The 23,568-nt window shown below is 50.4% G+C and overlaps 1 protein-coding gene across 1 annotated transcript in view; it reads left to right on the forward strand.

Moving 5' to 3' along the window:
• Positions 1 to 1,536: 1,536 nt before the first annotated feature.
• Positions 1,537 to 23,568, forward strand: part of TNXB (tenascin XB) — a 77,954-nt gene continuing 55,922 nt past the window's right edge. Inside the window, 10 exon segments of the mRNA XM_006896260.1 lie at positions 1,537 to 1,939; positions 2,265 to 4,103; positions 4,587 to 4,702; positions 11,435 to 11,591; positions 11,750 to 12,013; positions 14,605 to 14,973; positions 16,209 to 16,496; positions 18,318 to 18,608; positions 18,960 to 19,265; positions 20,864 to 21,199. Of these exon segments, the coding sequence (XP_006896322.1) occupies positions 1,537 to 1,939; positions 2,265 to 4,103; positions 4,587 to 4,702; positions 11,435 to 11,591; positions 11,750 to 12,013; positions 14,605 to 14,973; positions 16,209 to 16,496; positions 18,318 to 18,608; positions 18,960 to 19,265; positions 20,864 to 21,199 (4,369 nt within the window).

Genomic DNA, 23,568 nt, shown 5'->3' on the forward strand with positions numbered 1-23,568 from the left:
GCTGGGTCAAATGGTATCTCTATTTGCAACTTTTTGAGAAAGCGCCATACTGCTTTCCACAGGGGTTGCACCATTTTACACTCCCACCAACAGTGTGCACACCTATGTTTATTGCGATTTTGTTTGCAATAGCAAAGAGCTGGAAACAACCCAAGTGCCCATTAACAAACAAATGGATAGAGAAGCTGTGGTATATTCACACAATGGAATACTATGCAGCATTGAAAAACAAGGAACTCATGAAATATTATGCAAAATGGATGACCCAGGAGGACATTATGCTGAGTGAAATATCTCAGCCACAAAAGGACAAATATTGCATAGTGCCACTGTTGTAAAACGGGACTGACACCAGGGTTGAGGGAAGATAGAAAAGGGGAAGAATGATGTATGCTGCATTGAAACAGATAAGGGAGAGAACTGTTTAAAAGGGACATATGAATGGGTATTCTTATCAATACAGAAGTCCAGAGTGAAGGCTGCACAGTGGAGTGGACTTGGGGGGGGGGATCGCATAACAATGAAAGAGTTTTTCTTTTCAAGGAGAAGAGTGAATTGGGGGAGGGGGTGGATAGGGAGAAAAATACAACAATGAATGACTGGAAACCCCAAGTCTCTGTAAACTTCCATTAAAATTAAACTTTTTTTTTTTTTTTAAAAAAAGGAGTAAGAGTGGGTGTGGCACAGAGTTTGACTACTAACCCAAAAGTTGGCTGTTTGAATCCACCCAGAGGGGCCTAAGAAAACAAGCCTGACGATCTGCTTCCAAAAGGTCACAGCCTTGAAAACCTAATGGCGAAGCTCTACTGTGCATTCATGAGGCCACTGTCAACTTTGCAGCAAATAACAACAGGATAAAAATAACACTGAAAAGAGAGAGAAAAACCAGATCTGCCTAAAGAGTCTGTCTTTTGTTGGGCTAAAATATGGATTATTTTTTTTTCAATATGCCAAGTTTTTTATTGGTTTCATTTCTTGCATTTGAAATACTCTTCAATGACATCCTTGGCCTGAGTTTGTTTGCCATAGTCCTTTAAAAAAGATGGGGTTGGGGGAAGCCCATCAACTTCTTAGAACATTTTCTAGATGCTGAACTAGAAGCAGCATTGAATACTTAAACTATGTTTGCCATTCAAACCCAGGTGTAGCCATTTTCAAGGACCTTCACGATCTCAATTATCCTTAAGGTTTATAACCTGGCCTTAATATTGCCAGCTTTAAAAATATAAAGTCTAGGCGAGCTCTGGTTACCTGGCGGCAAGAAGCTGCACTGCAATCCCAGAGGTGCACAGTTCAAATCCACCAGACGCTCTGCTGAAGAAGGAGGGACAATTTTCTCCTGTACCAGATCTGATTTGATGGAACACATATTAAAAAAATAAAATAAAATAAAAAAAATATAAAGTCTAACTTTTTATTGAGTTAGTTAGTTGTTGTGGGACTAGGAGAGTTGTGTGTTGTATATCACTCACCGGACAGGGACAGCCTTGCCTCTTTGCTGTCTTAACACTTTCCTTCTCTCCTTTAGGCTCCTGAATGATGCCAGCCCAATGTCCCCTGACCTCCAGCCTGGCCCTTCTGCTGCTGCTGGGCACAGCTAAAGCAGGCCCTTTCTCTCCCCGGTCCAATGCGACACTCCCAGCCCCACGGCCTCCTCCACAGCCAGGGGGCCGCACAGGAGTGGCAGAAAGGGGCAAACCTTCTTCTCAGCTTTATGAGCACACGGTGGAGGGAGGGGAGAAGCAGGTGGTGTTCACCCACCGCATTAACCTGCCCCCATCAACTGGCTGTGGCTGTCCCCCTGGCACTGAGCCCCCAATACCTGCTTCAGAAGTGCAGGCCTTGAGGATTCGGCTAGAAATCCTAGAGGAGCTGGTGAAGGGACTCAAGGAACAGTGTACAGGAGGATGCTGTCCTGCAGCTGCCCAGGCAGGTACAGGTGAGTAGGTAATCACAGGAGAGAAAGTTGGAGAGGTAGGGGAGGGTGGGGCGAGGGCCTATGAAAAAGAGGCCCTTTCCTTGCCCAAGGGTCGGGACGCAGCTCTTGAGTGAAGGCTGCTTTTGGGAACAAACTTGAACTCGGTTAGATGTGAGCCCCTGCTCCAAACATACGCTAAGGCTCCAAGATACCAGGTACATTGACAAGAAGCAGCCTGGAGCTAAGAGGACCTTATTAAATGAGCCTGGCTCTGCTAGAGAGGCCCTCTCCCCGAAAAGGGCCAGCAGAAAGACTGACCTTTTCCTCACCTTCTTACTTACTCCAGGCCAAACAGACGTTCGCAGCCTTTGCAGCCTCCACGGCGTGTTTGACCTGAATCGATGCGCTTGTTCCTGTGAGCCAGGCTGGAGTGGGCCCACCTGCTCCGACCCCACTGATGCCAAGGTGCCTCCCACCTCGCTGCCCTCAGCCCCAGCGTCCTGCCCTGACGACTGTAACGACCAGGGCCGTTGTGTCCGTGGTCGCTGCGTGTGCTTCCCAGGCTACGCTGGCCCTAGCTGTGGCTGGCCCTCCTGCCCAGGGGACTGCCAAGGCCGCGGGCGCTGTGTACAAGGTGTGTGCGTATGTCGCGCGGGTTTCTCCGGAGAAGACTGCAGCCAGCGCACCTGCCCTAGAGGCTGTAACCAGAGAGGCCGCTGTGAGGACGGGCGCTGCGTGTGCGATGAGGGCTACACCGGAGAGGATTGTGGGGCGAGGAGCTGCCCTCGGGGCTGCAACCAGCGAGGCCGCTGTGAGGACGGGCGCTGTGTGTGCAACGCAGGCTACACCGGCGAGGACTGCGCGCTGAGGAGCTGCCCTCGAGGCTGCAGCCAGCGGGGCCGCTGTGAAAATGGACGCTGCGTGTGTAATTCAGGCTACACTGGAGAGGACTGCGGTTCGCGCAGCTGTCCCTGGGACTGCGGCGAGGGCGGGCGCTGCGTGGACGGTCGCTGCGTGTGCTGGCCGGGGTACGCGGGCGAGGACTGCCGCACACGGACCTGCCCTCGCGACTGCCGGGGCCGCGGGCGGTGCGAGGACGGCGAGTGCATCTGCGACACGGGCTACAGCGGGGACGACTGCGGCGTGCGCAGCTGCCCCAGCGACTGCAACCAACGGGGCCGCTGCGAGGACGGCCGGTGCGTGTGCTGGCCCGGGTACACGGGGCCCGACTGCGGCGCACGCACGTGCCCGCGCGACTGTCGGGGCCGCGGGCGCTGCGAGGACGGCGTGTGCGTGTGCAACCCGGGCTACAGCGGCGAGGACTGCGGCGTGCGCAGCTGCCCCGGGGACTGCCGAGGCCGGGGCCGCTGTGAGAGCGGCCGCTGCGTGTGCTGGCCTGGGTACACCGGCCGGGACTGCGGCACGCGCGCCTGCCCAGGTGACTGTCGCGGGCGAGGCCGCTGCGTGGAAGGCCGCTGTGTATGCAACCCGGGCTTCACGGGCGAGGACTGCGGCAGCCGTCGGTGCCCCGGGGACTGCCGCGGGCGCGGCCGCTGCGAGGACGGCGTGTGCGTCTGCAACCCAGGCTACGAGGGCGAGGACTGCAGCACACTCAGCTGCCCTGCGGGCTGCAGAGGCCGCGGCCAGTGCCAGGACGGGCGTTGTGTATGCGACGCCGGCTATGAGGGCGAGGACTGCGGCGTGAGGCGGTGCCCGCGCGACTGCCACCAGCGCGGAGTCTGCCAGGACGGTGTGTGTGCCTGCTGGGAAGGCTACGCGGGCGAGGACTGTGGGCTTCGCACCTGCCCCGCTAACTGCCACCGGCGGGGCCGTTGTGAGGACGGGCGCTGCGTCTGCGACACAGGCTTCACTGGCCCCACTTGTGCCATCCGCACCTGTCCCTCTGACTGCAGGGGCCGAGGGCGCTGTGTGCAGGGCGTGTGCATGTGCCACGTGGGCTTCAGCGGGGAGGACTGCGGGCAGGAAGAGCCGCCCTCCAGCGCCTGTCCCGGGGGCTGCGGGCCGCGGGCGCTGTGCCGTGGGGGCCAGTGTGTGTGTGTGGAGGGCTTCCGAGGCCCCGACTGCGCCATCCAGACCTGCCCTGAGGACTGCCGTGGCCGGGGAGAGTGTCAAGAGGGCAGATGCGTCTGTCAGGATGGCTACGCAGGCGAGGACTGCGGGGAAGGTGAGCACACAGCCTTCTCCAATTTGCTTTGAGTGAACTATGCTGCTCGGACCAGGAGTTGGGTGGGAAGGATGAATGAGCCTGGGTCTGGGGGGCTCCTGGACCTTGAGGAAGAGTACGGCAAAGTCGTATGTTGGAGAATGGGGCTGTACCAGTCAGAGGAACCAGCATGGCCAGGGCCAGCAAAGCTATGGAGCATGCCCCAAGTCTGTAGTAACCCTCAGTGTTATCTTCCCCCTCCTACCATTGCCTTGAGGGAGACTGTGATTGGATGAAGAAGGTCCGGGCCCTGTGGTGCCAGAATTGGAATGAATCTCTGTCCTTGATCAAGTTGTATCCACTTTTCCCCATCCCATAGAAGTGTAGGCCTTTTGATGTATGTACCTAGGGGAGGAATAGGTATGATGGGAGTAGTGGTGGTGGTGGTGGATAGATGTGTCTGCTTATGGTTAACCAGCTTCTCCAACCCCTTCTCCCTGGCAGAGGTGCCAGCCATTGAGGGCATGAGGATGCACCTCCTGGAGGAGACGACAGTTCGGACAGAGTGGACCCGGGCTGCTGGTCCTGTAGATGCCTATGAAATTCAGTTCATTCCCACGGTGAGTGAGACACCAAGCTCCCTGAAGGGGACTGAGTGGAAGAGCCTTGGGGATTGGACTCACCCCATGCAGGAACTTGCAGATAATCAGTCCTTGAGTCTAGCTGGCTGGATTCCAGCCTAAAGGCCTTCTCATCTCGCCCTGGGGAGTGGGGGGGTGGGGGATACAGAAAGCCTCTGCTGCATCTTGGGCAGCCCTGGTCAGGTGCTGCAGGGGCATCTCTGATGGGGAGTAAAGAAGGTCCTGCAGCTGTCCAGTCCATTGTTGGGCATCCCTGCTAGACAGTTATTTTTAATGCTGTCAACTTGAAATCTGCTCTACTTTAACATCCATCAACATTCCCTGGCTGGGCCTTCACCAGCAGCTGGACTCTGTCCCTTCCACACCACAGGCCTTCAAGCATTAGGAGACATCAGTCATCACATCACCCTTTAGATTTCTCTCAAGGAAAACTCACTGATTTCTTTACCCCTTTCTTCACTGACTATTCTCTAAATCCTTCACCTTCCTGGGCTTCCTTCTCTAGTGCCTCCTGCTTTTTGCAACCAGCCCACCCACGCCTGAATAAATCCTGATACGAAGGCACTTTTTTCAGTTGGTATATTTTGGCTTGTGGTTACACAATCTGTCAGCTGTTTTGTTCATATGCATGTGTGTAATAACTTTTTATTATAAAAGCCTTATAAAAATGAGAAAATATAGATAAGCAGGGGAAAAGGAAGGGTTGAAGACAGCCTTCAACTCTAGTACTTTTCTTTAAAAGCCTAAATATAGGCCTTTGCTTTTAGCTCTGTTAATTTTTTTTTTTCAAACTGCCTAGCTATTGCAGGATTTTTGAGTCTGTGAATTGCTTCTCTGCCTCCATGTTATCAGCACTTTGAAAAGTATCTTTTCTACTTCTCTCCAATTTGCTCTTAAAATATTTTGGGGCATCCTAATAATACCACTTGTGGCCCCTCACTGATGAGGTTTTAAGATGTGGTTTTCTTAGCTGTCCAGTCATGTTTTCCAGACTCATTCCCAAAATGGCTAGTGGGGAGGGACCACATCACCCTCATCTTTAGATGAAGTTTCTGAAAATGTAAATAATGCTTTGGACCCAGAGCTGTCCTCTGCCTCCACTTCTGCATAGTCATTCTAATGCTTCTCTTGGTGCCCTAGATAAAGACCATACTAATCTTTCCTCCCTTTTCTGACCAAGATAAAAATCCTTATTTTGCAGTGCATCTAAGATAGCCTGACCTCCCCCTCTTATTCTGTGTAAAAATTGGTGACTTTCTGGTTGTTTTTGTTATTGTTACAGAAATAATTTAATCATGAGACAAGCATCTGGCAAAGAGGGAAAAACAAGTAATTCTTGACTGCTTCACAGATAATCGCTGTTACCATTTTTAAGTGTTCCTTTCACTCTCTTCTTCTGTGGGCACATTATTTACATAGTTCTACTCTTCAAAGAGTGGGGCATTTCAAAAGGAACTTTCTTAAAAGACTGCTGAGAAAGAAGAATTTAAGCAAACACTGGAGATAAGAGGAGCTTGCAGGCCAGTGCTGTTTTTGTTGCTCTGAGCGAATGCTTACTTGGGTTTTCACCAGGGATGAAGCTTCCCAGGCAGGAGCCTGACCTTTTCCCATGACAGAGTCAAAGGACACGGAGCTGGCCTGTGTCAGATTTGGCCATGCTCTCAGCCTATCTGCCATGCTCTGAGTATGGACCTCTGTCATGTTCTGCTTCCTCTTTTAGTGGAGTGTGAAAGACACTTTTGTAAAATTGGTCCCTGGACTCTTCTCTTGCACTCCTGATTCCTCTGTAATTGTGCTCTTTGCCTTGCTTGGCCATTTTCTCTGCCCATTTCAGTTGGCTTGAAGTATATTCCACAGACGGCTCTCCTTTGGCCACTGCCATCTTCCTAGAAGCCTGTCTGTAATTCACCAACACTCCCTTCCCAGAAGCCCTTCTCAAAGCCCAAACACTGCTTTTCCTGGCACAGAATACATGTAGTCATTGGGATCAATTTCAGAAAGAGAAATATTTCTACTCTCCCTGCCTACGTGGCATATTGTTGCTCTGACCCAATAGTTTGCAAACAAAGTGTGTTCTCCAACCTGCAGCATAAGCTTCACCTTAGGAGTGTGTTAGAAATGTACTTTTCCACACTCCACTCCCAGATCTACTGAACTAGAAGTTCTAGGGGCAGATCCAATAAACTGTTGGGTTTGGTTTTTTAAATTTTTTTTTTTTTGTACATGTACCATCAGATTTGACTGGTACAGGAGGAGATTGTCCCTCCTTCAGCAGAACATCTAGTGGATTTGAACCATGCACCTCTGGGATTGCAGTGCAGCTTCTTGCCATTAGGCCACCAGAGCTCCCTGGACCCAGTAAACTCTGTTGTAGCAAGCCCCAGGTGATATGGATGTGCCTCCACAGCCTTAAGATGAAGACTACTCCCTTAAGGAATGTTACTTTTTTTTAAAAAAGGCTGGCTTCTTTATAAAAGTAAGGAAAATAATGCAGGAAAACCAAAAGAGCCAAGTCCCTGAACTTATTGTCCATCTGGGTATATTTTTGTAGCCTGGAAACTAGGGCTATACTAAGTTTTTACTTTGTGGCTTCAGAAGAGGTTTTTGTTTGGATCTGATTTAAAAAGAGAGAAGGAGATGAGGTAAGTTTCAGGGACCAGCCAAGGTAGAGTCTTCCATCTGAGCCCACGAAGTTGATACCAAGAATACAGTTAGAAATTTGCCAGGAATAAGAGGTGAAGCAGTCAAGCTTTACCCAGGGAGAGTCAGCTGCCAGCATCGGATGAAAGAAGGCCACTCTGAGCAGCCATATGGTGCTAGAGTTTGACAGTAGGACTTTTCAAGACCTGTCCCCAGGTGAATCTCAGGAAGGACCAAGAAGTGATCAAAGGGCTCTTGCAGTTTGATTAGAGGAAGAAGGAGAACTCTGGGGACTGATTTGACTCTCCCAAAAGATAAAACTTCATCAAGGAACTCCCAAAGTGTGTGGTGTGGACCAAAAGAATAAAGAGAATAAAAGAAATTTGAGCATATCCTTTTGGAAAAGATGAGAATTTCATGGGAATAACCCAAGACGTTCCTCCCTTGGCTGGGATCCCCTAGGACAGTGGGAACAGGAAAGAGATGGTGGTATTATATGACTTCCAGGCAAGCAAACTCTGGCAAAGCTTTATTTCATCCCTAATCCAGAAGTCTCTGTGTTCTTCTCATCTGGTTTTATACTTAGGTATTTACTGTGCTGATTTCTCCTCAGTTCACTTGGTTTAAGAGAGTACCCTTTGAAAATTCCAATTCTACTTGGCTGAATGGAGGTGTCCCCATCACGGCCAACATAGCTAAGCAGAACAGAGAGTCCTTAGCAGCTCTCTGAGTTTGATAGCCCAACAAAATGTGAGGCTGTTAGTATGCTAACAGATGTCTACTTCCCCCTATTTCCCAAAAGACACATCACCACAATACCTTAGCTGTTCACTTGGAGAGTAGTTCTCTCACAAATCTATATATACATATATAGAATTTTGTGTCATGGGCTGCCAAGTAAATTCTTTTTTTAAATTGACATTTTAATGAAAGTTTAGAGAGGATTTTGGATTTCCATTCATACATTTTTTGCACATTTTCCTCCCGCCCACCCCTCCCCCCTAGTTTGCTTTTCTCTTTGAAAAGAAAAAAAAATTCTTTCATTGTTATACAATCTGCACCACTACCACCTCAGTCCACTTTACTATGCAGTTCTTATTCTAGACTCTTGAAATGAAAATAATACCTAATCACATATCCCTTTTAAACAGTTTTCTCCATCTGTTTCAATGCAGTATGCATTATTGAACCCGTCTTTCTCAGTCTCTCCCCAACCCCAAGGTCAGTCCTGTTTTACAACATTGGCACTATGCAGTACTTGTCCTTTTGTTACTGAGATATTTCACTCAGCATAATGTCCTCCAGGGTCACCCATTTTGAATAATATTGCATGAGTCCCTTGTTTTTCAATGCAGCATAGTATTCCATTGTGTGAATACACCACAGCTTCTCTATCCATTCGTTTGTTGATGGGCACTTGGGTTGTTTACAGCTCTTTGCTATTGCAAACAAAGCCGCAATAAACATGGTGTGCTTATATCTGCTTGGATGGCAGTTATGGTCTCTTTGGGGTATATTCCCAGTAGTGGAATTGCTGAGTCAAATGATATTTCTATTTCCAACTTTTTGAGAAAGCACCATACCACCTTCCACAGTGGTTGCACCATTTTACAATCCACCAAGAGTGAATAAGGGTTCCAGTTTCTTCACAACCTCGCCAGCATTTGTTGTGCCAAGTAAATTCTGACTTGACAACCCTCTATGACAGAGAGCTTCCCCATAGGGTTTCACAGGCTGAGATCTTGTTAGAAGGAGCCCTAGTGGCACAGTGGTTAAGCACTAAGCTGTTAACTGATAGGTTAGCAGTTTTAACCTTCCAGTCTTCGCCAAGGGAGAAAAATGTACATGCTTCTGTGATGATTTTTAGCCTTAAAACCTTACAGGGCACTGCTACTGTATCTGAGACGGTCATCAGGAGTCAGGATAAACTTGATAGCACACAAAACCAGAAACGTCTTTATGAGAGGAGATAAGGGGGGGAGGGGTTGCCTGCAGAGTGGTTAGTGGGTTTGGATTGCCAGCTATGAGGTTAACAGCCAAACACTAGCAGGGTTCCTTAGAGATTGGTGGTGGTGGTGGTGGTGGTGGAGTTATATGCCGTCGAGGCACCTGCAACTCATAGCGACCCTATGAACAACAGCCTAAACCCTGCTCTATCTCTTGCCAATCTTATTGTCTCTGACACGCTTACCCTTGTTACCCCAGTGACTGAATCAGTCTATCTTATCAAGGGTCTTTCTCTCCTGCACTGTCCCTTCACCCTCCCAAGCATGACGTCCCTCTCCAAGGACTGATCCCGCCTTGCAACATGTCCAAAGTCAGACAAAGCTTCAGAATCCTTGCCTCAAAGGAGAAGCCTGGATTTACCCTCTCCAGGATGAGACTGTTCTCCTAGCAGACTATGGTATATTTCAGTACTCTTCTCTGGCACCACAGCTCAAAGGTATCAATTCTCCTTCTATCATCCCTAGTTAATTGTCCAGCTTACTGATGCATAGCACATGATTGCAAAGACCATGGCCTGGGGCAGTCACACCTTAGTCTCCAGACTGACATCATTACTATTTAGTACTTTGGAGAGGTCTCTGACAGCAGACTTTCCCAATGCAAGTCATCTTTTAGTTTCTTGCTGCTGGTACCAAGAGTGTTGATTGTAGGTTCTATAAAAACATAAAAGATATGACCATACATTTAGATACTAGAGTCTCAGACTGAGATAGTATTTTTAGGGAGCTTTTTGTGTTGTGTTGTTGTTGTTGTTTTTAGTACCTGGTAAATAAAGCTGTGAAATATAGCTGTGAAATACTGCTTTTGAGTCCTACAATCCGGATGAAGAGAAAAATCCCTAAAGGGAAATGTGATGCTGGTATTATTCATATTCAAGCCACACAGTCAGCAGCAGGTGTCTGTGGGGAGGCCCAGGCTGGAGCAGATGTTTGAAGGAGGAAGTGACACTAAAGGACCATCTCTGATCTACTTCATCTCTTATGACAGACTGAGGAGATGCTTGCTTATGTCCAGGCCAGCAGGGAACAGCCTGAGGGACAATACTGTGTGTGTAACTGATGAAATTCTGATAGAGGCTGATGAAAAAGCTGATTAAAATGAGGTACCTGTGAGAGGGGACTCTGAGGTCACATTGTTGTTAGTTGTCATTGAATCTACTCTGACTCGTGTTACAGTGGAGAACTACTCCGCAGCGTTTTCTTGGCTCTAATCTTAATGAGAGCAGATGGCCAGACTTTTCCATCTATGATGTGACTATTTCCATCTATGATAACAATTGAGCACAAATTGTATGCTCTACCCAAATACCTCTCTCCTTAGAAGCGAGGATGGTGAGATTTCATCTCCCATACTTAGGGCATATTGTCAGGAAGGGCCAGTCCTTGGAAGAGAACATCATGCTTGGAAAAGTTGAGGGCCAGCAAAGGAGAGGAAGACCTTCAATAAGATGAAGTGGCATAGTGACTACAACAATGGGTGTCAGGGAGTTCTGGTGGCCTGGTGGCAAGAAGCTGCACTGCAATCCCGAAGGCACAAGGTTTGAATCCATCGGATGCTCCGCTGGAGAAGGAGGGGCAATCTCCTCCTGTGCCAGTCAGATCTAATTCACAGCACACTAGAAAAACAAAACAAAGTGCTTAAACACAGCAGTGATTGACAGGATGGTGAAGGAAGGGCAGGGTTTTGTTCAGTTGTACATAGTAGATTGTTATGGGTTGGAGCTGACTCTTGAGCATCTAACAACAGCAGGGGCCTTGAAGTCACATTGTCTGGTGCTGGCAACCCTGGGCAAAGTATTTATCCTTCTGTGCCTTGGTTTCCTTATAGACATAACAGGAGGTATCTCATGGAGCTGTTGTGAGGGTTAAGTTTGTACATGTAAATGGCCCAGAAGAGTAGCTGGCTTAGAGAATGTGCCATAGACAGTTCTGCTGTCATCACCCATGTTCTCTACCTTATAAAAGGCCAAGCTCTACACAAGGCCCTGCTGAGTTTTTTTAAATAAGACTGAGTAGCAGAAGCAAGAGTGCCACCACAATCCATCTCGGGCTCTCTTTTTTGCAGACAGAAGGTGCGAGTCCTCCCTTCACAGCGCGGGTGCCCAGTTCTGCCTCAGCCTATGATCAGAGAGGACTGGCCCCTGGCCAGGAGTACCAAGTCACTGTCCGAGCCCTTCGAGGGACCAGCTGGGGCCCGCCTACCTCCAAGACCATTACCACCAGTGAGTGCTGGGGCTGTGGAGCAGGATGCTGGGTGGAAATCCAGAATAGACAGGGCAGAGGAAAGGGCCTGGATGAAAGGAAGACTTTTAAGAAGGAAAGAATAGTAACTGCAAAAATCAGACTCCGACTTGAACCCTCTTCTCTCTAACGTGGCTAGTGATCGATGGTCCCCAGGACCTCCGAGTAGTGGCTGTGACTCCAACAACACTGGATCTTGGTTGGCTGCGGCCCCTGGCAGAGGTGGACAGATTCGTGGTGTCCTATGTCAGTGCTGGCAACCAGAGGGTGCGGCTTGAAGTGTCCCCTACGGCAGATGGAACAAAGCTGACAGACTTGATGCCAGGCGTGGAATATGTTGTGACTGTCACTGCGGAGCGGGGACGGGCAGTCAGCTATCCATCTTCTGTCAGGGCCAACACAGGTATGACCAGCCAGGGGACAGAGAAGGACCCCAGTTTTGGAGGGTGGAGGCACCCTGTTTGGGACTCCAGGTCTAAGGCTCATAGGTTTCTCTGTGTAAAATTAGTAAGGTATATGCTAGTCCCAAAGTATCTACTGGAGGCCTTGTTTTGTACAGTGGACCTGGGGTAGGCAGAGCCTGCAGGTGCTAGGAAGGCTACAGGTTAGACTATGGGAAGAACTGTCCTCCACAAAGAAACAGTCAACAGGAGGGGCTGCTAAGCTGAGATGCAGTCAGTCTGCCTAGACAAGGGAGGTTCTTAGCCAAATTGGGAAGGTCCAAGAACAGCCTTTTTGTTATTTAGGATTTTCCCAATTACCCTCAGATTACTTAACAGATTCTCAGATCATTCTTTTCTTTTCCCTGACAGGGGGATGCTCACCTCACTGTGGCTCACATCATCTTCCTGTTCCCTTTTCTCTCCTTCAGACCCAGTCTCCACAGGCTGGTTTCTTTCTTCTTTCTAGGGCACCACCAGTGGCAGGCTTGGGGGCCGCCCTGGGGGCCGGGATCCTGGGACACTGACTCTAGATTCTCTTTGCAGATGGGGCTGGGACACAGGGAAGACTCCACGGCTCCAGAGGGAGGGATAGAAGGAGGGACTACTTTGGGGAGGAGGCGGGGAAGTGACCACTAACCTGCTTTCTCCCTTCCCCCTTTCTCCCCTCCCCCTGGCAGCACCAGACCACTACGGTTACTCCGTGGTGCAACCCCCAGCCCTGCCCCGCAAGCCCCGTCCCCGGCCAACCCCGCGACCCCCGCGACCCCCTCGGCCCCCACGGCCCACCAAGGAGGAGGAGGGGGAGGAGTCTCGGCCAGGACTGAGCGTACCCCAGCCCCCACGGCGGCCGTGGGGCAACTTGACTGCTGATCTGGGCCGCTTTGGTGGCACAGTGGAGGACGTGGAGCGCTACCTGCGTGCGCACCGCTACCCTCTGCGCGCCAACCAGACCTACCCGTCAGTGGCCCGCTACATCTACGCTTACTTGCAGCGGCACCTGGCGGCCTCCGCCCCTGCCGGCTCCCCAGCAGCCCAGCCCCACCGCCCCCACTCCACCGCCAGTCCCGACCCCAGCACCAGGAAGCGAGACTCCAACTGGAGCATACACGGCCCCTCGCCTGGAGGTATCGATCTGGTGCCTGCGCCCCGCCACCCCAAGCCCGAGGTGCTGGGCAGCTCTATCGACGGCGCCCTCCTCGTGTCCCTCGACGGTCTCCGCGGCCAGTTTGAGCGCGTGGTGCTGCGCTGGCAGCCTCAGCCCCCCGCAGAGGGCGCTGGGGGGGAGCTGGAGGTGCCGGGCAGCGTGCGCACTGTCAGCCTCCCTGACCTCAGGCCGGGCACCACCTACCATGTGGAGGTCCACGGGGTGCGGGCAGGGCAGACTTCCAAGTCCTACGCCTTCATCACCACCACAGGTAGTGTGGGCTGGGGCCTCACCTACCTTTGGCGTTCACATTCTCCCTCCTGCTGCTTTATTGCTCAGACTACCACCCCCACCCTCTCACCCCTTCCTCAAGCTTCTACCTGACTCAGACTCCAGGGGCTCCTGCAGGAATGCAAGCTCTCCTGAGGACCTAGAAGCCACTTCCACCACCCACCTTCAATCCCACTCATCAGTCCTGGAATGAGCCTGCAAATACCCCAAATCAGGGAGACTCAGGCTCTAGGGTCCCTGATGCTCACGAGGGTTTCCAGGACACTTCATCCTGGATTGCTATTCTAAGCAGTAGGAGCTCATCAAAGGTTTGGAAGGGAGGTGAGGGGACACGTGCTGCAAAGGTTCCTGGAGCAGTTTGGGTGGGATTGGGTCTGAAAACAGTGGTTTCCCATTCTGACTCACACACTGGTGGTGAGAATGACTGAAAACTGTGGTCAGTGGTTACCGTTCCCTACAGTTTGGCCTTGACCTCAAAGGGACAGAATGGAACTACTTGAGGGTGACCTTAAAACCACCAGGCGCATGTGTATGTGGGGATGATGAAACCACTGCTTCTTTCTAGACTCCTTGCGCACTTCACAGTCTCTCCCACAGGAATGGTCTCAGACTGGGATGTGAGGGGGCAGGGGAAGATTGTGGGCCTCTTCTTTCCATGTAGGGCCCAGATGCCACCTGAACTGGACGTGCACCCCACCCCATCTCCTTCCTCTCTCTGTCCACTCTCCTCTTGCATCCACCCTCCTAACACCACCCTCTCCTCCTTTCTTCCAGGCTTTTCACTGCAGCACTAATGGAAGCCACGATCACCACCCAGTGGGGCGGGGGATGTTTGTGTGGAGAGAGACATGGAGATCTGTGGGGCTGTGGTCACAGGACCTTTGGGAGAGCAGAGATCAGGCCTCTGTCACCTGCCCTAAGCAAAGCCTGTCAGCTCATGGGGGTTGGTGCACAGGGCATTTGGGTGACTGGGCAGGGTTTTGGGAGGATGGAGAGACCAGATGGACCCATGAGGGTCTCCAGCCTCTTAGTCTTTAGGACAGAACCCAGGGGCTGGAGGTTCATTTCTGGCCCTCATCTTCGCCTTTCTTGTTTTTTTCACCTACCCCTTCCTAGGATCTTCCTCCTCAGGCTTCTTAGGGGCCACTGATGAGCCTCCTCCCTCAGGACCCTCAACAACACAAGGGGCCCAGGCTCCTGTTGTACAGCAGCGCCCCCAGGAGCTGGCAGAGTTGAAGGTGCTGGGCAGAGATGAGACTGGACGCCTTCGAGTGGCCTGGACCGCCCAGCCCGACATCTTTGACCACTTCCAGCTGCACCTACGGGTGCCCCAGGGGCGGGGGGATCATGAAGAGCTGCTACCAGGGGACATTCGACAGGCCCTGGTGCCCCCACCCCCTCCTGGAGCCCCCTATGAGCTGTTACTTCATGGGATCCACCCTGGAGGCCAGCCCTCTGCCCCCCTCATCTACCAAGGCATTATGGGTACATTTTGGACTCTACTCAGACTAGGATCCTGAGGTTGAGGGAGGAGCCAGGGCCACAGCCATTTAGGACTTCATTGGTGGGATAAGGCTTGAAGGACCAGTGAAGGGCCTGGGCTGATGTTAGGCTGAGTGGAGAAAACAGTTGAGGATTGGTAGGAGAGAGGGGTTCTACGAACTAAGGATGGGATAGGGAGTATCCTGAAAAAAGAAAGGGAAGAACAAATGTCAGGGGAACAGAGATTCAAAGAGATAAGCTATAGGCCCCTGACTTTTCACAGTGCCTCTCCCTGTCTTGTGACCTGCCCTTACTTCCTGATCTCTACTCTGCCTCACCTTGCCCAGCCCTATAAGCCTATTGGAGAAGTGGGAAGGCTTCTGGCCCTGAGGGTCCTCTCTTCCTGCATTTCCCCCACAATCCTATGCTGGACAGGCTGGGACAGTAACTCTGCCCTCTCATCCCAGGAGCCTGGGCTGCAATGGATAGCACCCACAGCCCCCATAGCTATTTTCTGTAGGGTTAGGGTTCCCTTAGGATACAGGCCTCTCTAGCTTATTAGGACTTCAGAGTTGCATGAGGTTTGGGCAACCAGTGAAGAACAGAACCCGAGGTATCTGACTAATTCTCTACTGGTCCATTTTTTTGATGTTTCAGGGCAGCCAGCTCTCCTCTCACCTCTTAAGTCAAACTCACCACTAAGGGAGAGGACAGTAGGGAAGGAGAAGCTCAGGTGATCTAGGAAGGCTTCCATGTGCTCTGAAGCAGCATTTAGGAGACTTGAAACTCTCAACAGACCATGGGGAACTGAAACTTGCCTAAAGATCCTAGGTGGAGAGAGACTGAATGAGATCTTTGTGAAGGATGAAAAAGCTGTGGGAAGGAAAAGACCAAAAGCCACAATTGGAATATTGAGAGTGCTTTTCAGAGGATCTTAAATATTTGTAATTTGTATGTCTAATTAAGCTTGGAGCAATTGCTTTTAATGATCCAGAGATTGGATTTCTATTAAGAAATAATGCTAAATTTGAGACTCTTGGGGGAAACCCCCATCAAATGGTAAAAGAGATAGAAGGGGAAATGCCCCCTTCTACTGGAGGGTTCATCACAGAGGAACATTAGTTGGGGGGAAATGCAGGCCTGGAAGGAGGGAGCTGTCCAGGGGTGGGCAAAGAGGAAGAGGAAGATTAGGGGATGGTAGAGTTCAAGGTTCTTTGCTTTTGTCCCTCACATGACAGACAGAGATGGAGAGACACCACCTTCAGTCCAGCCACGCCTGGGTGAGCTGACAGTGACAGATGTGACCCCCAACTCACTGCTCCTACATTGGACAGTCGCTGAGGGCAACTTTGAATCCTTTGTGATACAGTACAAGGACAGAGATGGGCCCAAGGAGGTGCCTGTGGAGGGGCCCCAGCGCTCACTCCCCATTACCTCCCTGGAACCTGGCCGCAAGTACAAATTTGTCTTGTACGGGCTTATCAGCAAGAAGAGGCATGGGCCTCTGGTCGCTGAAGCCAAGACGGGTGAGTAGCTCTGTCCTCTGCACAGCCCCAAAGGAGGTCTTTCTGGTGCTTTGGGAACTCTAGGAAGGTGACCTGAAAGAGATGCCTAGGTTCAACTGTGAATGGAGAAATGGTGTTAGGCGGGCAACACGGTGGAGGAGGGCAAACAGAGAGTGTCCCTTAGAAGGACTTGCATCATGTGGAGGGCTTAGGGGCCTGTTCTCAGGGTCTTTGTGCAGGCCAAGGGGCTCAGGTCTCATGGAGGGGTATAGGGGTCTTCTAAAGGGTTTTAGGTGGTCAGTAGGAACTACACCACCAGAGCTCTCTTGAAGGGTTTTGAATGAGAGACTGGCATGATTTTGATATTTATTTTGTAAATAGAACTGCAGTAGCTGCTAACGATGCCTAGAGAAGTGAGTTACATGAGCAGGTGAGAAATAATGATGGCTTGCCTGGGATGGTGGCAGGGGGTCAGGTGTGAAAGGTAAGGGGAAATGAGTAAGGAGGCTCAAGCAAACCCCAGGTTTCTGGTTTGACACACTCATTGTCCAAGGCAGCAATGAGCAGTTTGAGAGGCCTATAGGACATTTAGATAAACATCTTTTGAGTGCCGAGTGTCAAATGCATTGAAAATGTTTCAAGTATATTATCACACTTAATTCTGACAGCAGCCTTTTGAGACATTCCCATCTTACAGATGAGGAAAATTGAGGAACAGAGAGACCAGGGTAACGAAGTGTTAGAGTCATGGAGTTACACTGTCATCCCCATGTTGCTGGAGCCCAGAGAGAAGGCCTGAAGAATGTGGGTGCATCAGTGTGAATGGACACTGGGAGGAGAGAAGAGATGGGACCAGGATGAGGGCATCAAGAGGAGAAAAGGCAGAGCCCATGGAGCCCTGAGGACTGCCAACACTCAGGGCAGAACAGGACAAAGAGCCTACGGGGCAGCCTGGGAGGGGTTAAGTGTGAAGGGGCAGAGCCAGGGCGAGTGGTGTCCTGGATCTCAAGATAGAGAGTGCAGTCAGGCATGTCAGATTCTTTAAGGATGATCCAGGAGTACAGTGTCCACAGAACTTAGCAATGTCCAGGTCACCATCGGCCTCCCTGACTGTCTCAGTGGAGAGGTGGGGCTGGAGACGCCCTGGTGGTAGAGCTGTGGTTAGTAATGGAGATGAGTATATGGCTCCAACCCGTGCAGACATCACTTTCTGGAATCTGGGCAGAGAACAGCTGGACGGTGGGGAACAGGAGCAGGTTTCAGTGCTAAAGGCACAGACAACAGAGGCTCAAGGGTTGACGATGCAGGCAGGGGTCATCAAAGCAGATATTCTCAGGAAGGAGGCAGGCAGGAGAAGGAGGGACGGAGGGAGGAGGGAGGATGTGGAGCGCACGTGTGGGCCTCCTTGCCCAGGAGACATCTGGAACCCTCCAAAGGAGAATACTCCGAGAAGAGTGCTACCATTTCTTGGTGGAGAAAACAACTAGTAATTGGGCCTAGAAGCAGCAGAGGCTGTTCTGGAAGAGTTCCCTGGCCAAGGAGATGTGAGAAGGCCAGGCCTCCTTTCCCCAACTGTTGATGGTCATGGCCAGTCTAGTCTACACAGTGCTTTTGTGCCCTTGGAAGAAGCATCCCTTCCTCTAGGTGGACAGAACTCCTCACAGGGCACATGACTTGGCAAGCAGAGTGCTGGCTGGATTTCAGTCCTTGCATGATCCTTTGGTCACACACCTTTGTACCGTGAACAGCCTGCACAACCTTACACAGCATCCATTTGAGAGAGGTGGAGTCCCCCTTCGCGTATAACTTATACCTGTCCTTTTTCTTTGTCCTTCTTTCCAGTGCCTTGGAGTGACCCCAGGCTGGGTTCCCTGCCCCGGCTAGGGAAGTTGTGGGTGACAGACCCCACCCCAGACTCCCTTCGCCTATCCTGGACTGTCCCTGAAGGCCAGTTTGACTCCTTCGTGGTCCAGTACAGGGACAGGAATGGACGGCCCCAGGTGGTACCAGTAGAAGGGCCTGAGCGCACAATGGTTGTTTCGCCCCTGGACCCTGACCACAAGTACAGATTCACTCTATTTGGAATAGCCAACAAGAAGCGGCATGGTCCCCTCATAGCTGACGGCACCACTGGTGAGTGGTAGCCACCCAAGCCTCTGTGTGTCCCCTCCTGGCCCTGTGCATGCTTGACCTCAGCCAGGAAACCACTAGGCCTCCCAGCAAGGCTGCTGACTTGGCTGTCCTGGCCCCACTCCCAGACTGAGGGGCCTCCAGCCTCCTTCCCGCCCCTGCTTGCTGAACGCTTGCCATCCATCCAACCACTCCCCAGGACCCAGAGGTGTGTCACACCCTGGCTGTGCCAGCTGCCTAAAAGCTTAGTACTCAAAGTGATGAAATACTGACACCCTTCCCCCTCAAGATGTGCCGTCTTGTCCAAGCCCCAATTCAGACCATTTCAGCTCTGGTTATATCCTCTTTCTACAGCTCCAGAGAGGAAAGAGGAGCCCCTCCACCCCGAATCCCCCAGGCAGCCGCTCCTGGGGGAACTGACTGTGACTGGAATCACCCCAGACTCTCTGCGCCTGTCCTGGACGGTGGCCCAGGGCCCCTTTGACTCCTTTGTTATCCAGTACAAGGATACACAAGGGAAGCCCCAGGCAGTGCCCGTTGGTGGGGATGAGAATGAGGTCACCATCCCTGGCCTGGAGCCCGCACGGAAGTATAAGATGAACCTCTATGGGCTTCGAGGCAGGCAGCGTGTGGGGCCTGTGTCTGTTGTGGCTGTGACAGGTGAGGGCTGCCAGGGCCTCCCCCACTAGCTTCCAATCCTCTTCTGAGCGGGCTCAGACCCAGGGCTCCGACAGATCTCACCTTCTCTTTGGTCTGACTCTGTCAAAGCCTCCTTTCTCTTTCTGCCTCAGTTGTTTCCAGTCTTCCATAGTCTAGACCCCTTGTCCAAGCTCTAATTGCTTTCCTGGCCCCACTTCCTCTCTGAAGGAGTTTCCCCTCCATCTAGGCTGAACTACCCACAGACCATCCTCTCTTGCTATGGATTTTGCTGGGTTCTTTCTACTGTGGTCATTTCTGAGCTGCTTTGGTCTGCTCCTCACACCCATTGCTGTTCTGCTTGGAGCCAGCAGGTTCCAGGGACAAGAGCACCTCTTCCCTCCATCTCTTTTTAGGGTGAAGAGAGCTCCTCTTTCACTTGACTGACCATGTCCCAGCCAGCTTAGAGCCAGGCTCTGCTGGCCCCTGAATGGCTATCCACTTCATCCAGCACCCACTCCACTCTCCATGTCCCCATTTCTTGTCCTGTGTTGTGTCCCTAGCACATGGGGAAATGTAGCATTGAGGTTGCTACAGCAAGAGGAATTGTAGCATTATGGTTGTGAGTAGCTTCTGAAGCTTAACTGACTGGGTTCTAATCCCAGCTATGACTCTAACTGTGGTACCTGGAGGAAGTTCTTTTAATATCTCTCAGCCTCAGCTTTTACTTCTGTCAAATGCAAATAATATTTTTAAATTTAAAAAAATAATAATAAACTACTTTATAAGTGGAACTGTTGTGGTCTAGCAGGTAGGAAGTTATGCTGCCAACTCAAAGGCAGGCTGTTCAAATCTACCAGTTGTTCCATGGGAGGAAGATGGGCAGTCTCCTCTTATGTAATTTACAGCCTCTGAAAACTGAGTAGATTCTGACTCAATAGCAATGAGTTTGAGGTTGGTTTTACTTTTTAGATTAGTTTATAAATTGCTAGGGTTAAATGAGTTACTCTGTGAATAGCATCACGTACATTGAATCTGTTATTTAAATATTATCCACTGTTGGTCCTCAAGCCACTCACTCTCCAGGAATCATTTTCTTCTCACCTCTGTACCCTCCCTATCCTTTCCTGAGTTTCTTGCCTGCTTTCCCTCTGGATCTCTTCTCCCTAAAGGTCCTCCTTGGACAGAGGAACAGATCACAGAGGGCTCTGTCTTCTCCACTTCTCCACCTCACAGAGGCCCTGCTCCCAGTGAGCAAAGGCCTAGAGCTAGGTGGTGGTGGATACTTCCCACAGCAGCCTGATCTGAGGAGTCAGCTGAGGAGAGCAGGGCCCTCTGTATATCCCACCTCTCTCTAAATCGTTCTCCCACGCCTCTAAGCCCTGCCTTGGCAATCTGTTCCTTGAGGTTAAAGAGAAAGTAGGGTAGGGCCTCGTGGGAGGTCTTAGCAGAAAAACATTCCAATATCCTAACTTGGTCAGAGGGATGGGAACAGTTGAAAGCCTTGAGGAGGGGCAGAGTCCGAGGTGGGGAATCCAGCTTCAACTCTCCATCCCCCCTCAGCCTGCACCCCACTGTCTATGAATACAATATAGAAGACATACCCAAATGTTTCTTCTTAGCTCCTTTGGAAGATAAAATGGAAGAGACCCCCACTCCTACAGAGCCCACCACAGAGGTCCCAGAGACTCCCGAGGAGCCCCTCCTGGGGGAGCTGACAGTGACAGGATCCACCACTGACTCGCTGAGCCTCTCCTGGACCGTCCCCCAGGGCCACTTTGACTCCTTCACTGTGCAGTACAAGGACAGGGACGGGCGGCCCCAGCTGGTGCGTGTCGGGGGTGAGGAGCGTGAGGTGACCGTGCAGGGCCTGGAGCCCGGGCGCAAGTACAAGATGAACCTGTATGGCTTCCATGAGGGGCACCGTGTGGGCCCCAAGTCTGCCATGGGCATGACAGGTGAGTAAAGGGGGCACCTGGGCCTGGTTCAGTTTCTTCCCCCTACTTCCCCCAGCCTCCATGGATGGTCATGCTCTTCCTCCCCTGGAACCTCAAGTGTTTATGTGATTAGAGAAAACAGAGCAAGTTATTGGGACTGCACCAGCAGTACAGCCTTGAACATGCTTTAAGCTTTATGAGCTTCATTTCTTCACTTCTAAAACGGGATGACGGTTCCCACCTCACAGGATTGTTGAGAGGATTAAATGAGGCGACAGACTCAAGGCACTGAGAATGAACCTGACACAGTGTTTGCCACCATAAGTATCATTATAGTCCTCCTACTCTAGCATCTCCTCTGTCCCTTTTGGCTGCTTAGTTGGTCAGAGTGTACATAAGACATCAGCCTCTTCCTCAGTGTAGCTCAAAATTTTTTTTACAGCAAAGAGAAATATTCTCTCACCAGCCTTGGTGGGCCCAGTCACAGAGCCACTTCAGCAAGTACCCTCCCTTCACACCTCCTCATAGAGCCTCAGCCTAGTAGGCAAGGCCTCAGGTGGTTTGGGTTTGGTGCATCCTCCAGGCTTTGGGGACCCTCCTGCAGATCAGCACAGCTTGATGACAGCAGTATATCTTTTCCCCTATGTTCACTGGAACAGGCATACCTTTTCTCTCTTTCTTTGCGTGTGTGTGTCTTATTTATAAAACAAAATTAAGGTCACATCACAGCTGACCTAAAGACATGTATTGTTTGTTCGCGTGAAGTCTGTTGATAGGTGGTTAGGCATTACTCAGCAGTGCAGTGATATCATCAAGGATCTCACTTTTCTTATTATCTTATTGATCATGGTTTTGAGATGGCTACTTCAGCTCTAAATATAACCTTCCAAAGACAGTGTGCAAAGGAAAGCAGAGAAAAGCTAAAGTGCTTTCTATCTGTGTAGAATTTCACTTCTGCTTCTCTGCAAGTTTCCTGACAGACTTTCCGTTCCACCTCATTTTCCAGAACTTGGTCACCCACTCATCCAAATCACCAGTCAAAGGAGGACAGAACTGCCATTTTGGGTTTCAACCCATCATGATTCCTCCCCTTGTGGTGGATCTAATTCTGCCCAAGTAAAATTAGAATTCTGATATCTAGGAAAAAGGGGTAGAGAGGCTGGGGTGGCAGTGTCTGGCACAAAACTTACATACCCTGAAGCATAATTGTTAATTGCCATCAATTCATTTCCAACTCATGGCGATTGTGCAGAAAGATATACCTTTTAAAAACTAACTCGTACTATAAAGTAAAATATTCCAGAACCTTTTATACCGATTCCTTTGCCTTTGCCAATACTGGGAGGACAGAAAGAGGAAAACTACTGAGTCCCTCAGGACCTGATATAGCATGGAAGCTCAAACCAGGCCCGGAACATGCTGCTGAGGGTTCTCCTGGGGTGACCCTTATTCTGCTTCTCTGTCCTAGCAGCCACATGAATCTCCATGAGTCCTCAGGGTAAGATTGGGTTCTGTCAGGATTGACTGAGGAGGTGTTTTAGAGAAAAATTAGTTTGGAGATCTAACAAAGTAAGCTTCATTCTGGCTTCCCAGGGGAAAAATGACTAATTTTGCCTGGGAAATTTTGAAAAAAAAGTTCCCTCCCCTCTTTAAACTTCCTCATCTTCAACATGGAGTAAACAAAGCCATTTGGTTACAACATAGTGCTGTGAAATACTTCATTCAAATGCATTCATTTAGACTTTGTTTTTAAAACTGCCTGGGGAAAAATCACTGTATGGCCATGTTCAGATACTAGATATCTTTAAGACATGAATCTGGATAAAATTTAAGTGGTCTTTTAAGAAAGAATGGAGCACCCGTGTTAATTCTCACAACAGCAGGTAGGAAGCAGCAGAACTGACAGATTCCTCACACAAAGCACATGATGTTGCCTGGAGAGCAAATGCAGGGAGCTGGCTAGAAACACTTTTGAATTAGAAAAGAGTTGTCTTAAATGCTACGTATAGACTGTCATGCTTGTGGGTACTTCTGATCTCACTTTTTCCAGTTAAGCCAAGCTGTCAGTGAGGAAGGCTTGATGAGAAGGAAGTTTCTCTCCCTCTTGGATGGGCATTTGTTGTTGTTTGTTAGTTGCTGTGAAGTTGACTCTAACTTGTGATGACTCTGTATATATAATAACAAATGCTGCTCAGTCGTATGCGTTTTGATAATCATTGGTATGTTTGAGTTCATTATGGCTACTGTGTCAGTTTATCCCATCAAGGGTTTCCCTCACTTTTGTTGACCCTTCACTTTACCAAATCTGGTGTAGAGTGATCTGTCCTTTCTTGTGGTACCACCAACATAAGCCAGTTGGAATCTTGGACAATACTCTGTTATCTGAAGGT

Source organism: Elephantulus edwardii, unplaced genomic scaffold, assembly GCF_000299155.1.
Source record: "Elephantulus edwardii isolate Elephantulus edwardi_28Jun2011 unplaced genomic scaffold, EleEdw1.0 scaffold00184, whole genome shotgun sequence".
Lineage (NCBI taxonomy): Eukaryota > Metazoa > Chordata > Mammalia > Macroscelidea > Macroscelididae > Elephantulus > Elephantulus edwardii.